The following is a 13,573-nucleotide window of genomic DNA, read 5'->3' on the forward strand; positions in this document are numbered from 1 at the left end:
CATTCTATTCTCTAAGCAGTGCTTCCATTTGAAAGTTAACAATTTTAATCAGCACGTGCACAGGTGTGATTAATGCAATTAACTGTTTACACAATCTACATTTCCTTAATGAATACAAACAATTAATTATGAACACAGCTACAATCTAAACAACTTCAGACATCTGTAAATGTTTTGTGTCGATAATTACAGTTTGAAAGGGGTATATCTAGTAAATGTAAATACATTTAACCAATATATAAACTGTGAATGCCACATCAGTTTTCTAGGTACGGTCATGTCAGACAGCTCCAATAACATCCAATTATGCAGCTATCATACTGATAAGACATATAACTCCCTTATGCTCTTATGACCATTAAAATCATAGTTTGACAGATGCCATGTTTGACAGATGGCTAATTATTTGGACCTATAAAATAATCAGCTTTATTGACACTAAATATTTAGAACCATTCATCTAATTTAGCTGAGGCAAGTTTTTGACATTCTTTTTTCTGTAAATTTTGTTTTGAGACCTCTACATCACAAGATGTAGTTCCACATAAAAGAACAAAACATGATACAGGATAAATAATATTCAGCCAGTAGTATGGCTAACAAACACACGCTTCTTTGTGTCTTGAGTGTAATTGCTTGTGCTATTGTATCCTTTGTCTTGCAGCTAGAGAAGAATGAATTGAATAGAAAGGCAGGCAGTTGATTAAAAGTGCACATTTTTTATCATGACAAAGTGTAATATTTTGGTACTGACTTAAGTATGTTAGTATTACTACTCAAGTAATGTGCCTCTGCATGAAGCTTTAAAGAAGATTTATGAAGCCATATCAGTGCAAATATTTCTTGTTTGATTTTGTCTTTCCCACTGTACCCTACTTCCACACACCTACTATTTCTACAGACTGAAAATTGATATCACACTGCACCTAATTAAAAAAACCAGAAATGTCACTTTGACTGACTGGTGTTCAGGGCTGAAACAAACAAACTAATGTTAAATGTGTAATCACACATACACAACACACACACACACACACACACACACACACACACACACACACACGCACACACACACACACACGCATGCACGCACGCACACACACACACACACACACACACACACACACACACACACACACACACACACACACACACACACACACACACACACATACATATGAAGAAAACTTTGGAGAGAGCACTAAATAAAAGTAAAAAAAATCTTTATTAAAAAAAGATTATTTTAAAAGCATTTTGTACATTGCATACAGGAATTTCTTTCTCTTTGTGTTCATCATTCTTACACCTTTCTCCAATTTGCTTATTACTATGATTAACTACCATACCTGACATGGACTTAAAATAACGAAAATAATGCATCTAATTTTGTATTTTCATCAAAAAAAAATAAGTACTCAGTATATAAGAGGACATGCTAGGAATATCCAATTTTTCTTGCAAGCACTGCAGCACAATCCTACTGTAGCTCATTGTTGTGGGGGTGCAGCTGAAGCCATGGTGGTGGCAATAAAGAGCAACTGTGAAGTAGAGAGTTTGCTAATAATACAGTTTTTTTTTTTTTTTTTTTTTTAGAAATGTAATGCAACAGCAAATCATATCACACAGCTCACTGATTTTTAAGTCGAAGCACATTTCCTTGTGATTTAAGCACACAGCAGGTAAAAGAAATGGATGTAAAACTAAAATTTGTTTTGGCTCACACATCTTTCTCAGATCAAATACTGCTGTGCATTAAATGTACTGTGCTATATTATTTTGAACATAAGAAGAAGTAGTATTATAGTCAGTTGAAATTTATAGTGCATACTGAATATGTCTACATGCAGAGATAGAGATTTACATTTTGTTCTGTAATGAAAAAATGACAAATTACATGTTCATGAAAATGATGTTAGGATCTTGGGTGATGTTGGAAAAAAATTTCAACTCTTCGTAGGCTGAGCCTGAGACAAGAGAGTAAATTTTATTATATATAACAGCACAGAGACCACTGATTTGTAATCTCAAGACCAAGTCTTCAGTACCACAGCACCATACATTAGTTCTATTTTACTTTATCTTTCACACTTTATGTTTCTGAACTAAAATCAGTTATTTATAATGAAATGAAAACACAATTTCTGGGAATATTATCTTTATTCCTTATTTATATTATACTAAACAACAAAGACATTGTAAAAGACTGAAAAATAAACTTGAGAACTCATTGTTCCTGTTGCTTTTTCAAAATGACTTATATTAGCATGACTATTTTGACTGCATTCAAATCAGTTTAAGGCTTCATTTATTTCTTACAAACCTAAACAAGCTTTTACAGAAACATAAACAATGAGGTTTCTACAGTTTAACCCTGATAGGAGCTCGTGCTCCAATGAGAAAGATTGCTGTGCTAACACTGTGGAAAACAATGAGGTCCTGTGTGTGTGTGTGTGTGTGTGTGTGTGTGTGTGTGTGTGTGTGTGTGTGTGTGCGCGCGCGCGTACGTGTGTGTGTGTGTGTATGAGCATGCTTGTATAAATATGAAATGTTAGCTAGTATTGCAAGTAAAAGTGTAAAAGGGTACAATTAACTACTAAAATACTAGCAAACACCATCTTTATATACAATGAAAGGAGAGGCAAAAGAATATTTATTAGACTATTTACAAGTTTTAGCTCTTTTGCTTTGACCTCCTTTAACCTGGTGTTGGCTTGGACTTTTTGTCTCTCATTACATATTGACCTTTCCACCATGTTCGCTCTCATTCCATCTGCATTAATGTAAGAAAAATAGACAGACTTTCACCTTTTTTAAAAGTAAAAGGAATTGAAATAGATAAAACTGACTTTTTAAAACATCCACACCGAGAATAATGTAACGTTGCATTGTGAAATGTTAAGCCTGTGATGGTAAGAATGGAATTAAGGTGTTTTTGGGTGAACTCTTATCAATGTGCATAACAAGTTTTTTTTATTTTCCTACCTAAAAAAAAAACACATTTAACTCACTAGCATTTGCTTGCTATCTAAGGTGAAATGAAAGTAATGATCATGATGGTCCAGTTGCATGCTGATCTAGATGACCAACATCTGCCTGCTAAGTGGGTGATCTGACTTTCTGCAATACTGTAACTTTAGAACACCCTATTATTTATCATGCAAAGAATGACTATATGCTGATGTTTGCTGTCTACCTTTTTCAGTAAGACATCCATGTAATTCCACTTCAGCTGTACTTCTGACTTTTACTGAGTTTTTCTGGCTCATTGTGTGGCGTTAAACATTCATTGAAGCTCAAATTAGCCCAAGTGTGTGTGGTCGCTGCATTACTTACATTAAGCCAATCAGATTATGGTTTCATGAAGGAGAAGACATTTAATTATATTTAAGTTAATTAGACATTTAATTTCATTTAATTAAATCTATGTAAATGTTATAGAAACAGAGGGCACAGGGATCAGACAAATCATGTAGCAGCATGTGTCGATTCATCGTGTGTGCAAAAAATTTCGACAGATTGCAAGGGTAAAATAGAAAAAGAAGGAACAGTAAATAGGGTCCAGAAGCACCTATGAGTAAAAATTCTCAGAGAATATTACATTTAAATATACACAATGAACCAGCAAACTATTTATCTAAATTAAATCAGAGCTTCCACATGAATTTTCCAAAAGTACATGAGTTAAAAGAATTTAAGAGGTAAAGAACAATATGATAGATTTCCTTATTTCTGACAATATTTTAAAACATTCATATGTAAAATACAAAGAGAACTCAAAGGATTGGGACTAAACTGCTGTGCAGCCTTAAGAAAACAAATGATCAGTGTGGCTAATCAGAAAAAAAGGCTTCGATTTGCTTTGGGATGATAAAAACTGAATATCTGAAGCAATGGAAAATGGTCATGGGTTCTGACAAGTCCATATTTACCCCTGAGGGCTTTGAGGTAAGAGGGAGCTGGTCCATTTTTGGCTTTGTAGGCCAGCCTCAGTGTTTTGAATCTGATGCGTGCAGCTACCGGAAGCCAGTGGAGGGATCGCAGCAGCGGGGTGGCATGCGAGAACTTTGGCGGGTGGAAAACAAGCCAGGCAGCTGCATTTTGGATCATTTGCAGAGGACGGATTGCGTTCATAGGTAGACCTGCCAGCAGTGCATTGCAGTAATCCAGTCTAGAAATGACAAGAGACTGAACAAGTACCTGAGCAGCCTGTGTGGAGAAAAATGGCCAAATCCTTCTAATGTTGTAGAGAAGAAACCGACATGAGCGAGTCACATTAGCAACATGAGAGGAAAAGGACAGTTGATTGTCCATGGTTACCCCAAGGTTGCGAGCTGTGGCTGAATGGGGAGATCAGATCGTTGTGCAAGGATATAGCAAGATCATGACCTGGGAATGAATCACCTGGGATGAACAGCAGTTCAGTTTTGCTAGGATTGAGCTTTAACTGATGAGCAGTCATCCATGATGAAATTTCTGCCAGACATGCTGAGATCCGGTCAGAAGCTGTGGCATCTGAGGGTGGGAAAGAGAAGATAAGTTGTGTATCGTCAGCATAGCAGTGGTAAGAGAACCCATGCGAGGAAATAACTTCACCAAGAGAGTGAGTATACAGGGAGAAAAGAAGAGGACCAAGTACTGAGCCCTGTGGGACACCAGTGGAGAGTCTGCGTGGAGCAGATGTCACTACCCTCCATGTTACCTGATATGAGCGTCCTTCCAGGTAGGAAGCAAACCGTTCCCAAGCTGATCCGCAAATCCCAAGACTCTTGAGGGTGGATAAGAGAGTCTTGTGGTTGACCGTATCAAACGCTGCTGAAAGGTCAAGGAGGATAAGGATGGATGACAGTTTGGCTGATCTAGCAGCATGTAGCTTCTCAGAGACATCCAAAAGGGCAGTCTCTGGAATGAGCTGTTTTAAAGCCAGACTGGTTGGGGTCTTGGAGGTTGTTCTGTGAGAGATAGACAGACAGTTGATTATAAACAATGCGTTCAAGAATTTTTGAAAGAAATGCGATAAGTGATACCGGTCTGTAGTTACTGTTGTCTGATGGATCCAGAGCAGGTTTCTTTAGGATGGGAATAACCCTTACTCTCTTGAAAGGAGTTGGTACCTGACCAGATGCTATGGATCTATTGACGACAGTGGAAATTAATGGCAGAAGGTCTTGCGAGATGGTCTGGAGCATAGTGGAAGGGAGTGGATCCAATGGGCAGGTGGTAAGATTGCAGGACTTGATGAGTTGTAAAATCTCTTCTGCTGCCACAGTTTAGAAATGTGACAACGAAGGTGTAGGGGAATCCATACTCTGAGATGTAAGTGCAGTCGGGGCTGAAGTGAAGGTCTGGCAGATTTCCTCAATCTTCTCCCGGTAGAAAGAAGTCTTCTGCAGTCAGGGAGGATGAAGAAGGTGGAGACGGGGGGTTGAGCAGAGAAGAGATGATGTTGTGGAATTTCCGAGGGTCATGTGAGGAAGCTTCAAGCTTTTCCTTGTAGAAGGAAGTCTTGGCAGAAGTCACATCTGAGGAGAACTTGGCAAGAAGTGTTCAGTAAGAATCAAGATCTGCGTCAAGTTGTGATTTCTTCCACTTTATCTCTGATGATCTTAGTTCTCTTCGATTGTTGCGCAGCACACCTGAAAGCCAAGGAGCAGAATAAGAAGTTTTCTTGGGTTTAGTGAACATAGGGCAGAGGAAGTCCATAGTTGAGGAAAGAGATGAGAGGAAATTATCTGTGGCTGAGTCCAAGGGTAGTGAGGAAAAAGACTCAGGATCAGGAAGGGATTTGGGCATCAGGGTAAGAAAAGGGGTGGATGAAGTGATGCACACATAATGCCTAGTGTCTACTGTGCAAGCCTGTGGGGGTAGTGCTATGATCAGCTGGATCAGAATGTCAGGTCTCAGTGCAACAACATTATATACTCAAAAAATGAGGTCAGCAGACTATCTGAATATAGTGAATGACCATGTTTTTCCATCATTCATTTTCTATATTTAGATTTACAGCATTTAGCAGACACTCTTATCCAGAGTGACTTATTGGTGTACCTAGGATTCAAACTAATTACCTACTGATCAGTAGTCGAACGCCTTAACCACTGAGCTACCACATCCCATTTCTACCGCTTTATCCAAACTTCTCGGGTCACAGGGAGCCTGTGCCTATCTCAGGATACAACCTGGACGGAGTGCCAACCCATCGCATGGCACACACACTCTCATTCACTCACACACTACGGACAATTTTCCAGAGATGCCAATCAACCTACCATGCATGTCTTTGGACCGGGGGAGGAAACCGGAGTACCCGGAGGAAACCCCAGAGGCACGGGGAGAACATGCAAACTCCACACGCACAGGGCGGAGGCGGAAATCAACCCCCCAACCCTGGAGGTGTGAGGCAAACATGCATTAAGCCACCGTGCCCCCCGGTTTTTCCATCAATGGATTTTTTTTCTTTCCTGATGGTACAGGCATGTTCCAAGATTTTATGTTACCAGAATTTATCAGAGTCAAAAGAATGGTTCGGTGGGCATGAAACATCATTTTCACACATGGACCAGAGTCCAGACTTTAACCATACTGAGAACTTGGGATGTGCTGTAGAAGACTTTACGCAGCAGTCAAACTCTCCTAAAATCAATAGCAAAAGGATTGGTGAGAAATTGTTGCAGTTCTCTGCAGAAATATATGTTGTGACATTGCATAGACTTATCAAACTTATGTCATGGCAAATGCAATAATCATAGCAAAATACTTCTTTTGGTCAGGCAATATATATTTTATACTTTTATATGTTCAATATACTGTATATATATATTAGATCATTTTAAAGTACTGTTGTTTTAGCGAAAATATGAGCAAAATTGAGCAAGTGAAGTGCATCACACCTAAACAGAATTAACCCAATGCAGTCATAACACTCAGTGAGGAGACTGCATCAAGGCTTAGTCATGGCTCATTAAGCACAAACCCACAGGACTAATGAGTCGACTGATGCCTGTCCCTCTGACAATCCCCTTTTTGTTTGCTGTTAGTTTCTTAAGCTCTGTTTAATTCCTTCCTACACAGAGCTAGAATACACCATTAAAGAGAAATTTACCATTAAACCAGCAGTTTACACACATGTCAATGCTTTGCAGAATTCTAAAAAAAAGTGTGATTTGAGTCAAAACACAAATTAAGAAAATCCATAATCAGAAACCCATCAGAAAAAAAAAATAACACAGATATGCACCACAGCATTTAAAGGGACACAATTTAAAAAAAAGAGTGTTTGGCAACAGGAAACTAGAACAGGAAACATTGACCATATAAGGAAAGAAGGGCCATAGACCACAAAAGGGGGTTCATTTAGATGTTTACCAAGATTGTAAAGAAAAGAACTTTGACTTATCTTTAAAATAAACTTTTATTTGTTTAGAATTTTTAACGGTCACTTTCACATAGCAGCTTTACATAAATCTGGATTGCTGCAAAGGTTCTTGAAATTAATCTCCTTAAAGCCAGTACATAAAACAGGCCAGAATAGACAACAACAGGCCAGAATAGACAACAACAGGCCAGAATAGACATCAACAACAAATACAATATTTCAATTAATAAAATTCCAAATTGGCACTTTTCAAGTTTCTACTGTACCACAGTGTTTAATGTGAATAAACGACTGCTATTTAGTTATGTTGCTTAATATTTTAGTTATATATAACAACATAGAAGCATACAGTAGATGAAATGATTGTTTATGAACTCCTGAGGACTAACATTTTCATTAGACTATTAACTTCATTAGGGTTGATGTTAACAATTGGGAATTTTCTGAAAGCTTGAGCTTTACTATGTGTGACATTATATAATAAACTAACACAATACAGAAAATGGTATTGGCTTCCAGAGTTAAAGGAAATGAGTAGTTTAATGGCAGACGTTAACAATGCATATGTCTATCAAACATTCCCTGATGTTTTCTAGTACTGACTGCAGCAGATTAGTGTTATAGTTTAATTATTTATTTGTATTTCAGTATGCATTTGGTATCTATTATCTTTGTGTATGCAATATGCCCAAAAGGAGAAGGAGTGAAAAAACAGTGCAAGCATCAAACATACATGTCTTATATTGCTTTTAAAAGCATAATCTAATATTTCTATGGCTGTATAGCTCTCCACATCCCATGACAATTTCTAAATCGATAAAATCTTACCAACCAAGAATATACAACATAGATTTAGATTGAGGTACTGTATATTTACTTACAGTTGCAGAATGAAAGATTTTTAAATTGTATCCTCTCTTGAACACAAGAAAAAGTATAATCCTGTTGTAAGCTAGATGCAATGCACATGTCATTTATCATTCTTCATCTTGCAGATAAATCTTTTCACTGCAATACACATACAATGGAAGTTTAGGTTTGGGTCAAAGACAGTATTGTATTCGCTAGATACTGTAGCATGAATAAACAGCAATGACATCATAAGTGTACTAACATTACATTCTGTTGGATTGAGATGCAAATTAATTTAGTGTGAAGATATAATTATCTGCTATAATTGTTATCGCTTTAGGTTTACAGAAGTGTTATGACAATAAAACCTTTTGATTAAATTGTCTGGTATAACTGAGTGTGAAATACTTTAAGAACCAAGAAAAAGGAAATGCACAGCATTAGAAATTAGACAGCTATGGTTAGATGCTAGCACGCTAGCTAAGTAGCAGGAAATGAAAAGATTGCTGATTGCCTTTTTTAATGCAGTATAACCTACTGCAGATTTAGGTACACCCCCCCCCCCCTCTCTGCCTCCATATTGGACAAAATGAAGTTCCTTCAATTCTGAAGGATATGTGTGTGCGCGGGTGTGGGGCGGGGTGACATTTTTGCGTATCTGATTCATTGTATGACGTATATGTAAAAGATTCTTGCCAAATCTAACTGACACAAAGCCGACAATAAATTACTTTTTATAGAATTGTCAGGGTGACTCACAGCCGGAACATTATACATTTTCTAACTTTTCTCCTCTGACTCAGGGTTTTATTTTATTTTATTTTAATTTTTAAAGAATTCTAGCTATTGTAGTCATCTATTGTAGACAAAACTTTGGAGACCAACTTTTATTAAAATGAATGTGAAAAATATATTAGCACAAAATGAAAGCAGATTTGAGCTCCATCCTTGCTTTGTTCTCTCCTAATAACTTAAGGAAACTTGGCACAGATGAGTACTTATTGTACAGATATGCATATTAGGTTTTATCAAAATTAAAAACAATAAATCAGATATTATGTTTAAATACATTTTGGCCATATTGCCCTTTTATTTAAATGAATACATGCTGTAAACTAGAAATATGAGGATATTTATTCATTTACTTTATTTGGTAGATGGCCTTATCTAGAGCGATTAATTGGTAACATCTCTGTTAATCATGATGCACCATCAGATTTTTGATATTGCCGAAAAAGTGAGTGTTAAAAATCTTCCATTATCTTTATGCTATGTATTTTTTAGTGCTCTGTGACCTTTAAAGCTTGATAACCCCAAGATACAAAGTTTGGCCACCAAACTTTAAATCCTATTTTTTTTATGCTGACAAGATCCTGTGTAAATGTTACACTATGAATCCCCTGTAGTTTATGGACTTAACCTTGACGTGTGGTGAGAGCTGATGTAGCTCATAAAGGAGACACAATATTATTTTTTTAATATCTGGACACTTTTATTTACAGCTGAAAATTACACTGGATTACAAGAGTTTCACAAGTATGGTTGGGTTTATGGATGGACAACGCCCCCCCAACCCCCCTTCACCAAATAGCAGACAAGCAAAAAGTAAAAAACATTCCAGTTACTTTTATTTGGGCCGACAGTGAAGAGGTTGTAATACTTAAAAAGCAGAACAGGTGGAACTCAGAACGCTGTGTAACCTTTGGAGAAATCATCTGGATGAATGAAACATGACACAGTCTGATAGAGTTTCAGCCAAACAGGTGCTCTCAAAAGGCCTAATGAGAATTTTAATTGGTAGATCGTGACCAGGTTACACATTTTAAGTGTGGAGATATTAACCAAAGTTCACCCAGTGGAATTCAGGGCCAGTTGCACCAAGTGAAAATGAAAGTTTGAGAGTAAGTTGGTTTGTAAAATTTTCTATAAATCACATTTAATGATTTAAAACTAGCACTGTGTAGAATTTGGGTTGCGTCACAGCCACTAAAAGAAGGTTCTGGAGATCTATACTGTGCCACACAGAGTGACGCGTTTCACCAGGACCAGCCAACCAGATAGTCCTAAACATGATCCAATACAACATCCATGACTGAGACTTATAGAGCTAATGAAAAGAAAACAAAATGGATTTATAGATTTCCATGCACTTTACTCTGCACATAGCTGCATTGTTGACTGAACAGAATCAATGAGAAGTTTTATTTATGACAAGCATTGCGCATACTAGGATGTTGATGTACACTTTATGTTAACTTTAAGCTATAGGTTTCTTAGGACAACTATTAATATTTTAATACTCAAATGTTGTCATCTTTTATGTTCAGATATATGATCTGATACATACCGTGCTCAACAGCTTCTGCACTGTTGGTGCAACTGGCCACTGGTTTTCTCCTCTCCTCTTAAAAATGAGTGAGGGAATCAGAGTAGTTGCAAAATGCTGTGACCAGCTGGACTGGACATTGAGATTTCATGCAGAGTGACTCACTGCATCTACAAATCCCTTTACTGAGTATATTTTTCCCATTCCTCATTACTTCTCAGTTTCAGTTTCATGTTTTATACAACAAATGATGGACATACTGTCATTCTGGGATTCTATAAATTATTTGTTGCATTTATATTTGTCTTTCATGTTTGTTTATTTGTAGACTGACCCTTCTAATGAGTCAGACTCTGGTAAAGCTTATTTGTTGCAAATGATGAGGAACAGATTACACACATAGCCAGCAATGAAGAAAAGACCCATACCTGTCATATAGTCACACTTAGCCCCAATTATGAAAATATTAACGAGGAATGCAAACAAGTAATGCAGGCGTTATGGAAAATCATTCAAAGTCGATGTTACCCAAATGCATGTCATGAGTGGTGCCTTTGTTCACATCATCTGCAAAAGTAATATTGTGTATTTACACTTAAATGCTTGTGCAGATCATGTTTTTCATCAGTTCATATGTTCAGCAAAAGTATTTCTTTCAAACTTGATAACACAAAGTGTTTGCATTTCACATTTATCCTCTATACTTTCTCTTTTATTATACAATTTTCACATAGTGTACCACAACATACTGCCACAAGGTCACTCAATTCCACATACAGTTCTGCTCATGTGCACACACACACGCACGCACGCACGCACGCACACACACACGCACGCACACACGCACACACACACACGCACACACACACACACACGCACACAATTTTTCAGGCAATAAGCTGAAATAAAAAGACAATAAAAACTGTGTGTCAACAATAGCGAAATAGGAGATTTCTATTGTCTATGCTGGGATCCATTTCACAGAGATTGCAGTTTGGAATTCTGTCTCTTTTTTTTAATTAAAACAGTCCAAATGGAAATTGACAAAGTATTTAATTCAGTGTAAGAGTGTGGACATGGGAAGTGTGGACAGAGCCATGGAATGCTATACAGGGAATCTTGTTTGTGTCTCTCTAATGTCACAGCTGCAACATTCTAATAAACACTACTGCCCAAGGTTGATGCTGCACGGTGGCCAAAAGGCAAGAACAGAAATACACTATAATTACCCAATACCACAACACACACATAAGCCCACACAGAGGTCAGACTGTGACATGATGCAATCTATTCCTTTGTGGATGAATAGTGTGACTGTGCATATGAAATCTCTCTGGAAACTTGAAGTTCTTGATGGTTTCGAGCTTGGATTGAGAGAAAACGTAGGGAAAAGAACACATATCAAACCGCTTCCGGTAACAGAGATTCACACGCAAAGCTTCAGCCTTTAAAAGAAAGAACAACAATCACAGATAAACAAGAGCCTTTCTGTAGAGAGGTCTCCTCTGAAAGATGTATCACAAAACAACTGCTGTGTAGCCTTTCCTTTTTTTCATATGTACACAGTTTCTTTGTGGATCCCCCTGACAATCAGTCTCTAGCAAGGGACTTGTTCAGCTATGTTCTTGTTTGTTTTCTCATTAGCTTGCTGGGTTTTTGCTGTTTTGGTGTCTGGGTAGCTTGTGCATGTCCCCGAAGTGCACAGCAGCTGCTCCATTATGCTTTGCTGTCGTCCGGCATCGTGTGTAGGCTGTTGTCACCATGAACTTTAATCTCAATCGTATCCGGTTTAAGGGACTCTTTGCCGTTCTCCTCTTTTAGTGGCAGCTTCCTGGAGAGAGAGAGAAAAAAAGGTACAGTACATGCTACAGGTCAATTTCTGCTAAAATAATAATGCTTAATATGCACAAGTTCAGACATAATTACTTACTGTAGGGAGTTATTTTGTCATTGTATTTAACACTGGTTTGGTTTTTTTCCTGAATTTTTTTTTGCAGAAAAATTTTGACTTTTACTCATTACAAAAATATCAGTTCCTACTGATTTCTCCTACTTTCACTACTTACTCTTTCCAGTACTACATTATTATATTTCTCTATAATCATTTATCCAAAAGATCTTTGAGAACCAAACAGCTTTAAGGATTCAATATAAATTTCTAAAAATCTGAACAGGTGTGGCAGCAAAAATCACACTAAAATACCATATACATCTATTTTTTGCTTTATCTAAGTAACCTACTGTATAGGCATTCAATTAATTTTTACCAACAGAAGTCATTATAATATCCATTCCATTCTTTAAATTGGACATATGATGCATTTTTAAACACACACACACACACACACACACACACACACACACACACACACACACACACACACACACACACACACACACACACACACACACACACACACACACACACACACACACACGCATATATATAGCTCCTTTTGAAATTGTGATGTCTGCAAAGGGAATTTTTCAGTAAATAAAATCAGTGTGTGCTGTGTGGGCAGTCATCTTTTTCATTTATTTTACTTTTCTGTTCCTCAGAGTTTATACTGTTCTACTTTGACTTAACTGACATAATGTTTACCGGCGTATTTCAGTACATGACTAACCGGACTTCAACTTGTATAAAGAATTCAGGCACCACGTCTTACATGACACCAAACTGATTTCAGGCCAATTCTGTTGAGACATGGGACATGAAGTGTTTTCACATATATGAATGTTGATATTTAGCTGTAGGATGATATTTTGAGGAAGTGTGTGGCTTTATGGATTGTAGAGAAGAGATTGCAGTGTGCCAGTTTTATCACTTTCTGTTGTTTTTTTTTTGTCTGGAAGCTAGCCTCTCTGTTCACAAGGAGCAATACGGTTCTAATAAGGTTATTAGAAGGGAGGCTTTAGGACAGTGAGGAATCAGAAGAGGCCTATCTGGTCATCAGACAGTCTGTGTTAGAGAGTATCAAAGAAGTCTTTTAAAGCCCTTCTACTTGTTATTGGAACTGAAG

The 13,573-nt window shown here is 37.3% G+C and overlaps 1 protein-coding gene across 3 annotated transcripts in view; it reads right to left on the minus strand.

The window, feature by feature from the left end:
• Nucleotides 1-10,048: 10,048 nt before the first annotated feature.
• Nucleotides 10,049-13,573, minus strand: part of ncam2 (neural cell adhesion molecule 2) — a 159,772-nt gene continuing 156,247 nt past the window's right edge. For 2 of the 3 annotated variants that reach the window (XM_027164778.2, XM_027164777.2), the window contains exon 17: nt 10,049-12,381. In XM_027164778.2, the coding sequence (XP_027020579.1) occupies nt 12,267-12,381 (115 nt within the window). In that variant the 3' untranslated portion in view covers nt 10,049-12,266. The remainder of the gene's footprint in view (nt 12,382-13,573) is intronic. The other variant, XM_047815434.1, reaches the window with a different exon arrangement.

This window comes from Tachysurus fulvidraco, chromosome 6 (assembly GCF_022655615.1).
Source record: "Tachysurus fulvidraco isolate hzauxx_2018 chromosome 6, HZAU_PFXX_2.0, whole genome shotgun sequence".
Taxonomy (NCBI): Eukaryota; Metazoa; Chordata; class Actinopteri; order Siluriformes; family Bagridae; genus Tachysurus; species Tachysurus fulvidraco.